Source organism: Tiliqua scincoides, chromosome 6 (genome assembly GCF_035046505.1).
Source record: "Tiliqua scincoides isolate rTilSci1 chromosome 6, rTilSci1.hap2, whole genome shotgun sequence".
Taxonomy (NCBI): domain Eukaryota; kingdom Metazoa; phylum Chordata; class Lepidosauria; order Squamata; family Scincidae; genus Tiliqua; species Tiliqua scincoides.
Genome location: NC_089826.1, coordinates 11,303,247 through 11,321,160, shown reverse-complemented (window position 1 = coordinate 11,321,160; position 17,914 = coordinate 11,303,247). Strand labels below are relative to the sequence as shown.

At 43.3% G+C, this 17,914-nt stretch overlaps 1 protein-coding gene and 1 pseudogene across 1 annotated transcript in view; both read left to right on the top strand.

Annotated features, from left to right (window-relative positions):
- WDFY3 (WD repeat and FYVE domain containing 3) overlaps positions 1-13,354 on the top strand; it is a 117,937-nt gene extending 104,583 nt beyond the window's left edge. Inside the window, exons 55-64 of the mRNA XM_066631605.1 lie at positions 1,740-1,887; positions 3,353-3,507; positions 4,133-4,291; positions 4,864-5,043; positions 5,866-6,048; positions 6,965-7,061; positions 9,091-9,420; positions 10,026-10,137; positions 10,638-10,835; positions 11,957-13,354. Of these exons, the coding sequence (XP_066487702.1) occupies positions 1,740-1,887; positions 3,353-3,507; positions 4,133-4,291; positions 4,864-5,043; positions 5,866-6,048; positions 6,965-7,061; positions 9,091-9,420; positions 10,026-10,137; positions 10,638-10,835; positions 11,957-12,077 (1,683 nt within the window). The 3' untranslated portion in view covers positions 12,078-13,354. The remainder of the gene's footprint in view (positions 1-1,739; positions 1,888-3,352; positions 3,508-4,132; positions 4,292-4,863; positions 5,044-5,865; positions 6,049-6,964; positions 7,062-9,090; positions 9,421-10,025; positions 10,138-10,637; positions 10,836-11,956) is intronic.
- On the top strand, positions 11,350-11,466 carry LOC136656379 (5S ribosomal RNA; annotated as a pseudogene).
- Positions 13,355-17,914: the final 4,560 nt, after the last annotated feature.

Sequence of the window (17,914 nt, the reverse complement as noted above, 5' to 3'; positions counted from 1 at the left end):
ATTTCCTGTATACTGTTAATCTTCTCCGTGGAGCTTGGCAATGTTTTTATTGGCATTCTGTTTTGGTAATTATCAGTATTACTTCTTTCTCTCTGACGGGCCATTTTGGTTCATCCTCTGACAGCTTAATCTGGCACTGGTTGACTTTGGAATTTTCCTGATTCATCATCATCACATGATTTGTTGAAGCCTCTGAAAACAGCTTGTGTATTTCCAGTGAAATCCCAGCTGTCTGCCCACTCAGTTATTACACTCTTCCTAAGGAGCTTCAGTCAGAAGTCTGTGTTCAGATTCCAGGGAACTAAATAAGGACATATGGAAATTGTTCCAAATAACAGATTATCATTAATTTAAATTTTTATATATATATAAAATATATATATGGGGGCTTTTTGACCATTATTGCCTTTAGGTAGAAGTTTGATGTCATAGAGTAGGAAGGGACCGAATAGGTCATCTAGTCCAACGTGTGTCCCCCCCCTTTTAAGGTAGATGAAGTTCTGATGTCTTTAAAGCAGCGGTTCACTACCTTCAGGTGACCACGGACCTGCACCTGCGCTCAGATCCATTGCGGACCATCAAGCGGGCAGCTGCAGAGGACATGGTGATGGCCTGATGATGTCATCACGCCATTACCAATGGCTGCCAAATTGCCCCGACTTCAGGCAAATTAGACCCAAGGGAGAACAGGAGGGTTCATGTGAAGGCAGGCGAAGCAATGCGTACACGGTGCTCTATTCACCGGCCAACTGCCATGCCCAGCCAACTTGCAGACCACCTCCTATGCCCGTACAGACAGCTGCTTTAAAGTTTCTTAAGGTAGACTGAATGAATGCACAGAGCATGTGTGTTCTAGAAGAGCAGAGCATAGATGGTCACTTGACCAGCCTTACCTTTATTCAAGGGACAGAATCCATCTGAAGCACTGTACTGGTCACATGATCTGGTGTTTATTGTTGGGCAAGTGGTGGGTGATCTGAATGTGGAGGAGATTATCATCTCTCCTTTTCCATGATAGATCATTATCAGGTTAGGTTTAGTCTCATCATGGCTCGTGTTCTCTGCAGGGCTTTTGCAGTTACTAGGGTATTCTGTTCTGTTCTGGCTTTAGTCAACCACTGGAATAAGTTGGCCACGGGTATTGACATGATTGCTCCTGAGCATCTGCTTCCCAGCTGTAGAATCTAGTCATTCCCTTGATTCTCAAGGGATTGCTGGCAGTGAAATGGCTGGGCAGTGAAATGGTTTGAGCAGTGGTGAAGGAAGACTCAGGATGAACATCGCAAAGCACAGGCTATAGACCATTTTGGGGACTAATCCATAGCTGTGTTAGAAGTGAAGAAAGTGCACTTCTCTGCTAGCGCCTTCAGCACCTCCCTCATGGAAAAGTTGTGGGATATAAATCTTCTAATAAGTGGAGCAATTATAACTAATGCATGGTTGGCAACCTTCGAAAGTCTATGGTATAAGCCTACAGTAAAATTGAAGGTTAAGACCTTCCCTCTGCTGCTGGTAATTGATGTTGCCAAGTGGTCATAAAAGGGATGAAATCTGTCCTTGAGTGCTCCTTCTGCTGCTTGCAGTTGACGTTGCCTGTGTCAGTAGCTGGGCAGACAAAGCAATCTATTTGATTCAGAAGCATTACAGGGTTTATAGTGTTGGCACATTTGGAGAAGTGCTGCTGCGAAAAATCTGATTTTGCTACTTAAGCCTGTAGTGTGTTCTCTCTCATACTGCAGTTGTTCAAGAAACCTCACCCACCAAAGCGAGTGAGAAGCCGACTTAATGGAGAAATAACAGGGATTTCTGTCCCACCTGGTTCTGCAAGTGATAAGATCTTTTTTCACCATTTAGACAATCTCAGACCTTCCCTCGCACCAGTAAAAGGTAAGTGCTGAAGTCGTTTTGCTTATTCTAGTTTGTTGAGGCATTTGATATGGTCTGCTGCTGCTGCATGGCTGCGGGAATCCCCAAGCCACCTACCCAGTGCCAGCTGTTGCCCACTGTTTGATACGGATTGGATGCTCAGACTAATCCTCTGGAGCCCTCTGTAGATGTGGCTCTATCTGTGTAGAGCTTGCATGTTGCACTGGTTTGGGATTTTATTGGTCCTTCCTGAGCCTATTGGATATATCTTCATTGGACATTCCTTTCAAAGAGAAACCTGCATCTGTTAGCCAAACATGCATATGCGAGATAGACAGGTCTACATCAGGAGGAGGAAAACAGGTTGGGTGTGTGGATTTGGTCCCACTCCCATACAGCCCAATTTGATTATGGCATCCAATGCATCTAGATTGTTGAGACAGGCCAGTGTGATACCATGTCACCTTAATTGTAGAGGGAAGTTATATCTGTATAGGGATGGCTCTAAGGATACATCAATTTCATTTTTTTAATCATCTCGTTATCGCTGGAGAGTTGTTCAGTGTGTTTGTGGGGTTAGATAACCGTTGGACATTGGACATCCCAAGTCCTCTTCCATACTTGTCAGCAAGACTTACATCATTGGAAGTTCTGAGAGCACACAAATGTGTTCGGTATTCGAAATCAACCTTATGCACTTTGTACAGTTCTGATTTACACTGCTTCTAGCACATTGGGACTCTCATTTAACCATTAACAAGACCAAGATGTGTGTTTCTGCTGACAGCAAGGCAACTTAAAAATAGGTTTTATTACCATGAAAGCAGTGGATGTGTTTGGATTCATATACTGTAATCAAAATTATTTTCATGCTTCAAGACTTTAAGGGCCCAGTCCTAAGCTTCGCGCATCGGCTCATCTGTCACTACTCAGTTTACCGGGGGGAAGGGGACGAAAGCTCAGGATTGGGCTGTTAGTCCCTGTCACCATTTGCGATCCTGGCCCCTGTGCCTCCCAGGGTCAGGACTGCAAAATGCCACCCTCCAGGCCTAAGAACATCACTTTTAGGTTTTCAGAGAACTTTCTCAGTGCTGTGCTGCAACATAATTGACATAATTGCTGTAACATAATTGATTCCTCAGTCACTGTACTGATTGAGGAATGACTAACGCATGACACTGATATTCTCAATATCTGTGTTCCTGAAAGTCTCCTCTCCAGTTACTGAGAGCTATATGGTGAAACTTGATAAGAATGCAACACAATTGGACACTGTTAAAATTCCATCAGAGCTTTAATTTGTATAAGCAGGTTTTTTTTCAGGAAGAAGTTAGTTTTTATAAAATGTCCCCATATTTATATTGTGTTCAAGTATGGTTTTCACTGAAACTATTCTTATGCATGAAATGCTTTTATAAACCTTTGCTTACATGTGCTATTTATCTCTGCTACTACTTTCTCTCTTTCTTTTTTTCCTCTTGAATAGAGCTCAAGGAGCCTGTAGGGCAAATTGTGTGCACAGACAAAGGAATTCTAGCAGTGGAACAGAATAAAGTGCTCATTCCTCCAGCCTGGAATAAAACCTTTGCTTGGGGCTACACTGATCTCAGCTGCAGGCTAGGAGCCTATGAGTCAGACAAGGTCTGTATCCCATATTTCTTTACATTGAACATTTACATAAGGGTGGGAAGAAATGATGGTTTTAACAACTTCTGCTAAATTTTCAGTTTACAAAATAGAAGGGGAATGTTACTGTCTAGTAGAACATTATTTCTAGTGAGATGCCTGCTAATTCCATATTTCAGCATTAACTGGAGTAGTTAACTTTAACCCATTTAATGGCACAAGATGGTCAATTCTGAGGAGGGCAGAAATCCCAAATATTTTATGCTGGGGGTAGGATCATATTCTATTGCTGTTGCCCTTGTACTGCTCCCATACTCCTTTCACCCCTTGCTTTTTTAGGCCAGTTCCTGACCACAGCTCCCTGAATGTGGTTCCTCAATTGGTAATACAGCAATAATAAGCACACTGCTTGTGTCTTAGAGCTATTGTCAGGAGAGAAACCAGCTCTTGGGTTGCAGAATTAATGACAGGGAACACATTACACGCCTTCCCCCCCCCCAAAGTTGGGTCCGAGGTCTTTGATACATTGCTTCTTGTGCTCCCCTTCCCCACCTATTCTGTGTATCACAAAGTGATAGAATTTTGGGAATTGGTTCATAAAGTTCATGCATTTACTGTTCCCCATTTTAAAACTTTCTAGGCAGTCATTGTTTATGAGTGCTTATCGGAATGGGGGCAGGTTCTCTGTGCTATCTGTCCAAATCCCAAGCTGGTCATCACAGGTGGAACCAGCACAGTTGTCTGTGTATGGGAGATGGGCACTTCCAAGGAAAAAGCCAAAACGCTCACTCTGAAGCAGGTAAGCCTAGTTCAGTATTTCATCATGCACAAACATGACCCTATGTGCACAACTGCAGAGGTAATGGTTCGGATTGCATCTGTCTGTTTTAAGTACCACCTGGTCCTCTGCTCTATAGCATTAGCCACTTGTCCCCATAGTGGTGTACCTTTCTAGGCAGTGCAGGGTAGTGGTAGTATTAAGGGACTGGTCAGAATTAAATGATCCAACTTTTTTTTCTGCCTGGTTTTTGACATAATTCCTTGAGCACAATTAGCAAATCATTAACATTGTGTCATCTCCATTTATTTCAGTGCAGTTTACATGGAGAATTTCAACAAGGCATGATTAACTGATTAGAGGTTGTTCAGAAGCAAAACCATGCTGTGTTGCATCCCCTACCACTCTGGCCACTGTCCATAGCATTATGTTGCGCAGGCTATACTGTATTTAACTTTTACAATATAATCTCTTAATCATGGGTTTCCATTCATGTTTTCTTTCCCACTTCTTAGAAGGAAAACTTATCTGATATCAGCATTAACAAAGGGGAGGTGCATCCGTTGTTTCATGCTGTTTTGCTTTGCTTCTAGGCACTACTTGGCCATACAGAGACAGTCACGTGTTTAACAGCCTCACTGGCCTATCACATCATTGTGAGTGGGTCTCGTGACCGTACCTGCATCATCTGGGATTTGAATAAACTCTCCTTTTTAACACAGCTTCGAGGCCACAGGGCCCCGGTTTCGGCACTCTGCATCAATGAACTGACGGTAGGAATTGGTGCACTAAGCACCTTTGCCACAGAAAGTCTTCTGGAGGATTTCATTGACTGTTTCTGTTAAAAGTAGACACACTTGGAAAGTAATTTTTAATTTGACTTTGCCTAAGATCATTCTTGCATGACTGTCTCAGATCGTGTAACCTCTTCAACACTGCAGCTTTTTAAGATGCTATGTATTGTTACATAAAACCATTATGCAGTCCATCTCAAGCATTAAAACTGTTTGTGTGATTTATGGTCCAAGGAAAACTTTTCTGGCTGGTTCCAGAAACTTTATTTTAACACTCAGCCTGATGATTTTATTTCTTTGAAAGTGTTGTTTGCCATCCTTGCATCTGTCAAGCAGATGTTGGCCCAGTGGCTAAAGAACTTGACTTGCCAGTGAAGGGGCAGGGGACAAAATACTTGTTCACAGCGGCATAAAAGCTGTTGCCCGTGACTTTATTTTATACTCTTGTGTTAATGATTAAAAGCATTGTGTGGCCAAAGCTAATTGTGTTGGCTGTTCTCAAATGATGGTTGTCTAGGCTGGGAGATTGGCAGTTGGGTGGGAAAGACCCATACGATAGCTTCACCCATATCATGCTAGACTTTTAAATTGCCATGGTGACAGAGAAATGGCTCACATGGTTACACCGATAACATTGGAAGAGACTTGAGGCTTTTCTTGAATTAGATCACAGCCTATTGTTTACATAGCAAGACCCGATAGTATTGGCTAAGGCAGAGACCAACCTGGCCATGCCCTTGTTCTCCAGAAACTTGGTTGTTCTTCATGCCACAGTCTTTAAAAGGCTTCTTCCTTTTTCAGGGGGACATTGTGTCCTGTGCTGGCACTTACATCCATGTGTGGAGCATAAACGGGAACCCCATAGTGAGTGTGAACACTTTCACTGGGCGCAGCCAGCAGATCCTGTGTTGCTGCATGTCAGAAATGAATGAGTGGGATACCCAGAACGTCATTGTGACAGGGCATTCGGATGGAGTAGTCCGAGTAAGTGCCACCAGTTGTATACAAATGAGCTATGGAATGACAGTCTCTCTCTCTCTCTCTCTCTCTCTCTCTCTCTCTCTCTCTCTCTCTCAATACTACTTGTTGCGGAAATTTTTCCCCCTTTTCCTACTCCTTTCTTGTCATTTGATGTATTCATAATTTATACACTTAGGACCAGCATGGTTTTCGCTGGTATTTGCATATACTGTTGGAGAGAAGCAGAAGCCAAGCCTCCTCATTACTGAAGTTATACTATCCTTTTGAAATGTATCATGAAATACCTTGTATAGAATGTCCAAAGAACAACAAGGTTCCTACTTCATGAAACACAGGCAAAGACTTCCAATGGTACAGACACAATCTGCAGTGTCATCCTGTGCATGTCTACTCAGATGTAAGTCCCACTGAGTTCAGTAGACCTTGCACCTGGTAAAGTGTGCTTAGGATTGCAGCCTTAATTCATTTTTTGGGGGGGTTACACTGCAGAAAAAGAGAATGCCTGCTGTCCCATGATTCTGGTAGCACTTCAAATCCTGGAGTATGAGAACTCTCAGGGTGAGGACTATCGTTTGAGATAGTCAAGTGGTTTTCTAAGACATGCCTCTGTTTCTCAACCGATAGTCCTCACCCCTAGACAGGATAGTAGCTTTTGATAGGATAGTTACAGTTATCTCTTGTTAGCAGGCAATAATATTTTGTCTGCTTAATGCAATCTAACTTAAAGCAAATTTTGATTGTAACTGAAAATGGGACTGGTGTGCTTGGCAGAACTTCCAGAATCCTGCAAACTTTCACCAAGCAAGACAATATATTTGACTTAGTTCAGACTGAAGTCACATGACCAGACACCTTTAGGATTAAATATGAGTATATGGCAACAGGAGATTCACACTCCACCCTTATATGCTTTTTCTAGTTCTGGCGGATGGAGTTTTTGCAGGTCCCGGAAACCCCAGCTCCTGAACCTGTGGACACCCTTGAGATGCCAGAAGAGTGTCCAGAAACCCAATTAGGTGCGGTTATCTTTGTCTCATATGTTTATGTTTCTATCTTCAGTTGAATCAGCAAAGGTTTAACGTACAATTCTTATGATGCGCATTCAGGTTATGGTTGAACAAAAACTGATGTTGGGAGAGGAGATTGAGGGGGCAATTTCTCAGGATCCTGCCTCTCTTGCCCCCCTAAGAGGCTTCCTCTGCTCTCTCTTTCTCTCTGTGTCTCTTGCTGTTCAATTGAGTAGTGAAGGGTTTGAGAGCACTTCCTGCATTCCAGGTTGTGACCCAAGAGGCTGCAGTCCAGCAGAAAAGGAATTGCGGATGTTTTCTCTTTGAGTTCAAAACTGAAGAGATGTGGAGCAGTAAGGACAGGAGGGAACTGCAGGGCTAGATAGCTGTAGTTCTGCAAGTTTCATGGGAGCCTTGAGGGAACAAGTGCAGGTGGGACAAAAGGGAGAACTGAAAAGCGGGTTCCAAGCTGCAACATCTCTGAGGGACACAAGGGGAGAGCGAGAAGGGAGGGGTGAGCAAAAGGTTGGAACAAGAGGCTCAGCACCATTCCTAGGTGCCAGATGGCTCATAGATTTCACAGCAAGTGATAAGACGGGTGTGCGTGACGTAACGCAAATGGGTCGCTCTCGGGCATGTCAGAATAGGCGGGAGGAGAATGTGCACTTTGGGGGCTCTTTGCAGCCTTTTAAAGCCATTTCTGCCCAACGTTGAATATACACAACAGCGGTCAAACGTGTATACCTGTACGCTGGGCAGAAATGGGTTAAATTGTGGTTTTTCTACCCATAGCCCCCATGAAATTCCCCTTGATTTTTTTAGATTTAGTCATGCCTAATATTTTGTGCATAGTTGACATTTGATGACTGATCCCTGGATCTCCGGGGCTTGTTTGGACAGTTCTTCTGTGTTTGGGGAACAGTAATGGCTTTGGAACAGAGGTTCCCAACATTGTTTCGCTTGTGTAACCCTGGGCAACCCATTTCCATAAATTGTACCCCTCATATGAGCCACAGAAGGCATTCTAATGCCAGTCCCGCAAGGCATTCTAATACAGGCCTGCCTTTTTCGCCATTATTCTATTCTGGACCCCTAAAGATCCTGACAAGTACCCCTGAGGCACCCATACCCCAGGTTGGGAACCACTGCTTTAGCAGATTGTAGCATCCTTATTTCGCAAGTCTGGGCAGCAGACGTACAGGCTTGGCATGTGAATGGAAAGGATCTCAAATGGCTACTCTTTCCTTCAGGAAGCTGTGGCAGTGTCCTGCAAAACGCATGTGATGGTTTCCACCAAGGTGTGGCCTCTGGAAATTCCCAAGGGGCTTTCCATGTAAAGGGGGAGGGGGAAGGAAATAGTTGGGAGGGGGAGATAGCATTGAAGCTCCCAAGTCTCAAACCAGATTCAAGAGGGCAAAAGGATCTGCATCTGGTCGTAGCACCATACCAACCTGGCACCTTCCCTGGCCTGAGATGCCTGTCTTGGCACTCCTGACATAATGGATTCTTCTCATAGCAATGGAAAACCCCTGCAAGTCAGTGTAGAGAATACTGACCGGGTGGAAAGTAGTCTGACTTGTTATCCTCACCTTGATCTGACCATCAGAAATAAAAACTGTGGCTCTCAGCCTTTTCTCAGCGAGGAGCACCATGTGATTGAAGTGCCAGCTTGGGAGCGCTGCTGTGATCAGTGTCCAGACTGCCATGTCTGCTCTATGATAGCTGGCTAATTGTGTAGGCAACTTGCAAGCACTTTTGTGACAAACATTAGAAAGAGTGGTTGGATTGGATTGGATTGATGTGATTCCAGGCTTGTGAAGATCTGCTTTTCCTTTGTGACCAGCAACCTGAGCATCATAGTGCTTTTGCACCTGCTGGGACGACAAGGTCAACAAGGGTGGCAAATAACCTCCAAAGTGGGTTGTGTGTGAATCTGGCCCCACCTTTTTTCTTTTTTTGGCAAAGCTGTTGTGGTGCTGGGGGAAATTGACAGTTGAATTTTGTGTGTTTTGTTTTGGCATTGCCTTGTCTACAGTAGGACAGGAAGCCCAGGATGAGGATAGCAGTGATTCAGAGGCCGAAGATCAGGGCCTCGGGCAGGATCCAAAGCTGCAGGAGAACCGGGGCCAGCAGGGCAGCACCAGCCACAGACCTCGGTCAGCTTCCAACCGGGCAGCTGCTGCGTGGTCGGCGGACAGCAGCTCCGATGACTCGAGACGCTGGTCTGATCAGCTCAGCTTGGACGAGAAGGACGGCTTCATCTTTGTGAACTACTCTGAAGGGCAGGCCAAGGGGTATCCCCAGGCTCAGGCTCACCATCCGCATCCGAATCAAGGTGAACTGCGGCATTACAGCAAGCTGAAGCCAGGTATGGAAATGACATCGATATCCAGCTAGACGTACGTTGCTCTTGCCTTGTAATCTGGCAAGAATTGCATGCTGGTATTTGTGCCTTAAGAGAATACGTGATCTGGAGGCAGATGTCCTAAGGGGCATTTCCCTTTCTGGGAAGGATTTGGGGCTGGAGGAGAGTCGTTTAGAATGGAGGATGCTGTTTCTCTGACGTGGTGTTTGTGCCACACTCTTTGCAAGTACACTCCAGTGCACACTAAGACTGTTGGATGAGACCGGATTGCCCTTTTTGCAGACTGGGAGGCGGAATCAACAGTGTGCTTCTGGCCAATTGACCTGCTTCCCAGTCTCCTCCTTCCATGGAAGTCAGTAAAAGCCGGGGATTAGGTGCAATCCTGCTGCTGCCCTTCCTGTCTCTCTTGTGCATTGGGGCACTTTTGGATTGGGCCTCCTTATTCTCCTCTCTTAGCCCTGTGGAAGTTTCAAGAAGGACTGTGACAAAGGGCGTTTGTCTGCATTCTGTTGCTTCTCTTGGATTGTGATGCTCACTCTCTTTAGTTTGCCTAGTCATGTGCCCGCCAACCACATAAACTTACAAGCTTATCCTTTTGTCCTTCTTAGGCTATAGATGGGAGCGGCAACTAGTATTCCGGAGCAAACTAACTATGCATACAGCCTTTGATCGCAAGGACAACGCACACCCCGCAGAGATCACAGCACTAGGCATCTCCAAGTGAGTGGTTTACCCTGTACTCCCCCTAGGTGTGTGTGAAGTTTCCTCAGAATGCGTTGGCGGCACAAAATCATTTTTCAGGCTTCTGCTCACCTGAAGTAGAAACACAAGCTGGCTCTGGAGTTAATCTGGAGGAATGACCCTGGCCGAGAATGATTTGAAATTATTAGACCTCTTCATGGCAGATCAGTCTTTTTTGTGGATCTTTGCCATGCTATCCAAGTAGAATAGGCATGTTCAGAGTGCTTGTTTCTGAGTACAAGATGGGGCTGCCTCTCCTCATTAAGCCCAGTGCGTGAGCCTGCAATCGCATTGGACTAATGAATGTTGAGACAGGACTCTTGACTGGGTGGACCTGATCATTGGCTGTCTTCCTGGTGAGCTGATGAGGGGAAGAACCGATTTCTTTTGACCCGGGTCCCCTTCATTGTGTTCCTGTCCAATCAGGAGATACTTTTATTAAGGGATAACGGAGGGGGAGTTGTCTTCTTTTTTTCCAGGGATCACAGCAGGATCCTAGTAGGTGACAGCCGAGGCCGCGTGTTCAGCTGGTCAGTGAGTGACCAACCTGGCCGCTCCGCAGCCGACCACTGGGTGAAAGACGAGGGAGGAGACGGTTGCTCCAGCTGCTCGGTCCGCTTCTCCCTCACAGAAAGACGCCACCACTGCAGGAACTGTGGGCAGCTCTTCTGTCAGAAGTAAGACCCTCGAAACTTGGAATGCTAGCAGGGAATGCAAGGCGGCCTCGCTTGCTTCACTAGACCACACACAGCCATTCTGCTCGTTTTGAAAAATACACAAGCTCCTCTCCTAGTTTAGATGATCAAAACTCATTTCTAAGGTCGATTGTATTAAGGGGGGGGGGGAAGGTGTGTCCTGCCTTTCCTACCCAGATTGAAACTCTGAAGACTGCTTACAGTCACATCAGGTAAATTAGATAAAAACAAATCAATCCAAAAAAGCACAAAACTAGAACGGAGAGAGCAAAGGTCAACAAACCCAAATCAAGTTTGCCGAGACAGGCACATTTTCACTTTTGACAGTGAAAAGAGTGGGAGCTCATTCACTCTCATGTGGCAGGGAGTCTCACAGGCTGGACACCACATGCCTCTCGCATGTTAACATTAGCCAAACCTCCGGTGGTGTTGGAATAGGATCTCGCTTGATGCTCTCCTTGGGAGGTAGGCCATCCTAAACCATATAGATTTTATAGACAGCAACTGTTACCCTGCACATGCCCGACCTCGTCTGATCTCGGAAGCTAAGCAGGGTCAGGCCTGGTTAGTACCTGGATGGGAGACCCCCTGGGAATACCGGGTGCTGTAGGCTTATACCATAGTCTTTCAAGACTGAAGGTTGCCAACCATCACCATCAACCAACACCTTGAGTTATGGCCAGAAACAAACTGGCAGCTGGTGTAGACCATATGTGGGAATAGAGATAGCTGCCCTCTCTTCACCGTACAAGGTCCCTCCAGCTCTACAGTATGTCTAGCAGAGGCTCTCCAGAGTGTCTGGCAGGCTTCCTTTCCCATCCTCCCTGGTGTCAGAGACTGAACCTCTTCTGCATGCAAAACAAGTGCTCTAGCACCAAGCGATATGGCACCTGTGTGGCCTAGTTCATGACTTCTGGTGCCTGTCAGTAAACTCTTTAATTGGCATATAATGGGAGTTCACCCATAAGCCCATAATAGTGTAAGTGGACAAAATTGTGACCGGAATCTTCAGCTCCTCAAGGCAACAGAGCAGCTGGACTCAGAGCAAGCAAGTAGGTGCAGAAAGGGAATAGCAGCTGACCCTCTTGCCTTCCTTTCTTCAGGTGCAGTCGCTTTCAGTCCGAAATCAAGCGTTTGAAAATCTCCTCCCCAGTGCGGGTTTGTCAGAACTGCTACTATAATTTGCAGCATGAACGAGGTCCTGAGGAGGGGTCGTGGAACTAACCAGGTCGAAATGACCCCGTAATCTCAAGACCCAGTCCTGTCGGGGCTCCAAGAACCCACTGAATGAAGTGCAGGAACTTGGCAGCGCATTCGGAAGGGATTGATGTGGTAGCCCTTAATGCTTCGCCTCTGAACTGTGTGTTTAAAGCACTGAAAGCAAAAGGAATCGTTAATTTCGCATGTACATTGGGGCAGACGGGGCAGAAAACCTTCATGTGATCAGCAGTGGAAGACTGCAGTAGAACTGTCCAGGCCCTGCCTCCCTGCTGCCACGGCTCAGAGGAAGTGCCTCTCCTGTCTTGGTTTTGTAGAGCTAGTCACCTTATTCATGTTGCAGGAAGGAGGTGGCTTTTTAGAAGATAGTTGTACATCTGCCTTCTTTGCAAGCAAACTGTGGATATTGTAAATAGATATAATGGCCTTTTTATCTAAATATGAACTTAACTGCCTGTTACATGGGACTTCAGACCAACCACTATATTTTGTGTCTCATCTTTAGTTCATCTATCTACTTAAATATGAATGCTTTTAAAAAAAAAAAACAAAAAACATCAAGAGGCATTATCTGTACTTTTTTATTTATTTTTTTGTACAATCCAGGCTGCATGCTGGTTCTTTCAGTTACTCACATTATCTTAACTTAAACCAGACTATTTAGGGAGAGATTTTGAAAAGGGAAAAAAAATTACCAACTCATTTCTTTGGGCCAATAGGAATATTTTATTCTAAACTGTAAGATAACAAGGATCCTCTTTGGTTGCATTTTTTTTTAATACAGAAGATATTTAGCACCTCTGTCTTCATATTTCATAAGGTCTCTTTTTTATACATGGCAGACCTGCTTTTTTTTGCTCATTCTTTACCATTGTTGCGATCAGCTTAACCAGTTATACGAAAGGCCAGCAGCTGTTACTTCAGATGGTAGTAAATGCTTTGCATGAAACTCAGATTTTATTTTTCTGCCCTGGAAAAAGAAAACGGACCATTGTTTTTCTCTTTGATATTGATTGTAAAATTGTCTCCGAATCCTTTCTCTCATAACTGGAAAGTGTTAATGCTGGGCCCAATACCTGGGGGGGGGGGAGTGTTCTGCACAGGCCCCTTTTGAAATGAATGGAAGTTGTAGAAGAACCATTGCCTGCTGCTTTTCACTCACTTTGGTGGGACTTGCTCATTGCACTTGGGCTGGGCCCAACACCACGCCCACTTTTTAGACTGCTTTCATCATTCAAAGATGCACCATCAATGTTGGGGATGTTAATTCAGTTTCACTGAAGGTTTGCAATTTTAAACAAATTGGTGTTTAAAATGTGCTATAATCTGGTTTGGGATTTCATTCCTTTTTAAAGTCACTTTCTCTGAGTACAAAATGGCATTTGACTGTAGAGATGGGGAAAGTGCACATCAGGCCCAACACACAGAAATCGTCTTTGGATTAAGGTTTTAAAAAGTGTGGTGACTTGTTTTTTAATCTCATTTATATATTTTGCAAATGGGTGATGAGATGAATTGTTCATGAGAGTTTATAGCATGTTCACAAATAATTCCACTGCTTTTTAGCAGTTGAGAAAATGGTGGGTGGCGTCCCAACTCACGCTTCTTTCATCAGGCACTGCCTCCACAAGTAGAAAGTGCACTATGCTTGAGCAGTATCTCTTTGTGCTAGTGAAACAAGCCCTTGCATAAGTTGAGAAGGCTCGCGTGGGCAGAAATGCTAGTTGAGATGCTTGCCAGAGGTTACAAATCAGCCCAAATGCCTGTGGCGTGTGACAAAGCAGAATGTGGTACAACAGAATGAGGGCCAGCTATCCACATTTGAATTTGTACCACTTTCTAGACAAAAAAGTAGGCATTTTTTCTCTGGTCAGTAGTTTGTCTGGTGTAAAGGGAGGTCCCAATCTCACTCCAGCTTATTGGACTTGTGCTTCCTTTTTCAGGACATACTGCTCACTGACAAATTTTGTCCCCCCATAAAGAGCCCTGATGAGATTTATGCACTCATTAGAAGTGTAACTATGTATTTTGATGTGTTCATTAACAGCTATTATGAACTGCAATAAGAGAAATTGGTGAGCAGTATCTGTACATCAGGTCCCCAAAGCAGTCATTCCCACACAGGTTTATTGGGATGGCTTCATCCACTAGATAGTTTTGGATATCAACGGCACATATCTAAGCAGCTTCCTTGTGTTGCCCAAATATGCCTGTTTTGATACTTGCAGGGAAACTCATTTTCTTTATTAACTGGCTTAATAGTTTGCTTCTCTAGGCTAATGCTGGGAACTCAAGTCACTCCAGCCAGACCGTTTGCTGAAATTGATGCAGTTAAGTAAGATTAAATATAAGACAGATATGTTGCTCCTAGATCTCTGCCTAACAGCAGTAGTTTTCCAATTGCAAATTTTGTGTAAAATTTATTCCATGGTTGAAATTGTCTGAAAGCACCTTCAGTCCTCTGAATGTCCATTTCTCCAAATAAGTAAAAACTCTGCTAAATTTAATTTGGAAATGGTGTCTCTTTAGTTTGAGATTTGTTTTTTCCAAGCCACAATAAATTCCTTCAAATAGCATTCAAGCACTGGATGGCACAAACATCACATTAGTATAACTAATGCTGGGTCATTAGAAGACAACGGGATGTGTAGTGAGGTTTGTGTGTGTGTGTTTTTTTATTTTTCTGTGTCTTCAACTTCATAGACATGTTGTACCAGTGTTATTCTACACTTTTATCACTTGGCGCTCTTCTCACATGGAAGCTAACATTTCTCCTGTGTGGATGATTGTGTTAAATTTTATGCATAGATGTATTTCAAAAGTTAAGTCTATGCTGAACATCTTCGCTGGGGATGAATTGTTCCAGATTTCATCTATGTACCCAGGATCTTATTTGCTGAGGGCTCAGCTGCTCCACTTAGTACTTCATGGCCTCCATTTGTTCCAATAGCAGTTACCTTGAATTCCCATGCAAGAGCATATGGAATGAATGGCTGTATATCAACATTCGACTCCGATGTGGTTAAGCCGTGGGAGCTTCCTGGCAGCTGCTAATGCTGTTGTTGTAACTCGAGCCACTTTCTCTAACATAATCCCTTAGACTTTCATCATTTTGTTCTGGACTGAACTAGCCTGACACTTCTGCCCTTGGGGGTAGGGTAGCTTAACAGCAGGTCATGCTTAACAGCTTTGTTTCTCCAAATAGCAATTTGTGTTCTTGCATCCCGACTTCTTGAGCCAGAAGTACACAAGCTCATTGCACTGTCACATATCTCCCCAGCTCCTCCTCGTTCTGTGGTATATCTTTCCTCAGTGCATCCATGTGCTCTACCTTTTGTTCGTCTGTATTGTGCAACTGTTGTGTTCATGCTTATAAAGGTGAGAGTGGCCACCTCCACCCTTCATTAGTCCAATAGCAAAAACACTTTAGAGACATTATTTTGCACTTTCTTATGTATAAAAATTAGTAGAAACTTATTTTTTGCTTTGTATCATTTAAAGACTCTGTTTGTTTTGGTAAATGAACTGTGTATAAAAATATTTATGCAGTTAAAACTGTTTTTAGAAAATATTTTTAATTTCAGCAAGTTTGGTTACTTGTTGCATGACTTAACACAACTGACTTTTTGTGTCAGTACAATGTATATTTTTTGTCCTGTTATTAACTTGTAAGCCCTAGGTAAATGGCCATTTATTTGTACAGAAACAGGAGAAAATTGAAGATAACTGGCTAAGACTGGAGGGGTGGAATTTTGTACTATATTGCAGAAACCAATATCTGTTTTTTTTGGTGGTTATGTAAAAGGCCTGAAGAATTACTATCTAGTGTGCAATCTGTGATATCTGAATGTTTATTGTATATTTGTCTCCAATGCAAAAGGGTAGAGTAACACAACTACAATACATGATTAAATGCAATAGTTCAGGTACTTACTTTCTGTTTTCATTTTAAATAAAATACTTGCTATTTACCACCAAAACACTTTGTGCATCTCTTCATATTTTATGACTTCCACCAGTTTTATACTAAAGAATAAAATTTTGTGCCCTCCTGGGCAAGCAACTCAAACATGCATGCCTTCCACTGCAGTTTGATGTAGCTTGCAGTCGAGGTAGAGAAAACTGAGAGTACAGCTAGTATTTCATCAACCAGTAAGGTGAAGACAGGTATAGTTGAAGTTCTGTACTATATACTTCTGCCTGCTACTCGTAGAAAGGAATAAGGTGTTCACAGTGAGAAACGGTAGGCTATTAAGTTTTTAATCAGTGCTTTATTAGCTCCATCTCTGCTCTAGGAAGCAGTTAACTGAATGCACAAGTCAGTATATACACAGCTTGCTCCAGTTTTGCTAAACAAGGCAATAAGTTTATGCAAGAAAAGTAAATCAAAGGAAGTTCCTGGAAGGAGAGGGGCAGAGATGGGTTCCTTTTTGATCAAGCCACTCAGCTGTGTACTAACTTGAAGAGGTCATAAATTATTGTAGTATGTAATCCAGTAAAACCTCTTGGTCTTCTGTGGGACAAAAAATTCAGCAGATTCAATATCTGAGATACAGTTCACCAAGGGGTCCTCTAAACCCTTCAGTTTTAATCAAGTTTGCATGACAAAAGCTAAACTTGGTCAAGGTTTATACTTGGTACTGGTTCAGCAACAGGTGGGTGGCTGGAGTGCTTGAAGGTGAGGTTCAGTCATTTCTGGCAAGAAGCAGAGATACCACTGCTAATAAAGTTGCTTTGCAGTGACCAAGTCTGGCAGCCCCTTTTCACTAGCATTCTGCATAGATTCTAACATAGTAAGAGCACAACCAAAGGCATTTCACTTTTAAAGCAATGCTTTACAATAGTGTCTAACAGTGCAAACAGAGCTGACAGCTTCAGCTCATCATGTGCATTTATTCAATGGCTTAAATAGTTTTATTTTAATACAAATGCTATAAAAACTACACCAAAATAATCCAAAAGTTTGAACTTTACATTAAAATTAAGTTTTACATATTTTATGTTTCAGAACAAAATTAAACAAACATATGTACTACATTCCAAAGGCTGATATGTGACAACCTACTTCAGTGCAAATATTCCCAGTGATGCTTTTAAACTTTACTCTCCTGCAGCTTAGTCTGCTTATTCAGTGTAAAGCTGTTATCTGTTTTGCTACTGAAGCAGCCACTGCCATGGGACCTTGGTTTTATCTGGTTTGAAAATGGACCAGAGCATTTCAGATGCTAAGTGGCACAAGCTTTGGATGTATGCAGCCCTGAAATAAGCAATCTCAGGCACAACAGTGATGTAAGCTGACTTCATTCTTTAAAAGAGCCCTGTTAATATAGATCATCTAAGTTTCTCTACCTGGTTTAAGTCAAGCAGCTCTAGAACTGTGGTCTTAAAGCCATTAAGAAATACATACTCAAGAGCCCACCTATTTAAGTTCCTAGGATACAATTCAGAAATTCTTCAGTGCAAGTCTCATTAAAATGAACAGATGTGCTCTTGTATCGCATTTGAATGATGCCTACCTACAAAAAAAAAATTCAACAACTGTACCAGTAATGCCTGCCTTAAATCCTGTTGCAGCCACTTATACCACAGTTTTTGGCATTTGTGCTTTGTCTTTATTTGCTTCTAAAAACAATTTTTCATGATAAAAAGTTACATAAAATCAAAGAGAAAGCAACTCATGCCATGAATATTAGTTGTCACATTTTATATACTACAGAAGTTCAGAGTTTAGAGGCCACTGAAACAGAGTTAGCAGCAGTGGGCCAGCACAGGGGCTCTCATAACTTTTCACTGTTGGCCAAATGCTGGATACATCTTGCAACTTAGAATTCTGACTCGCCAAT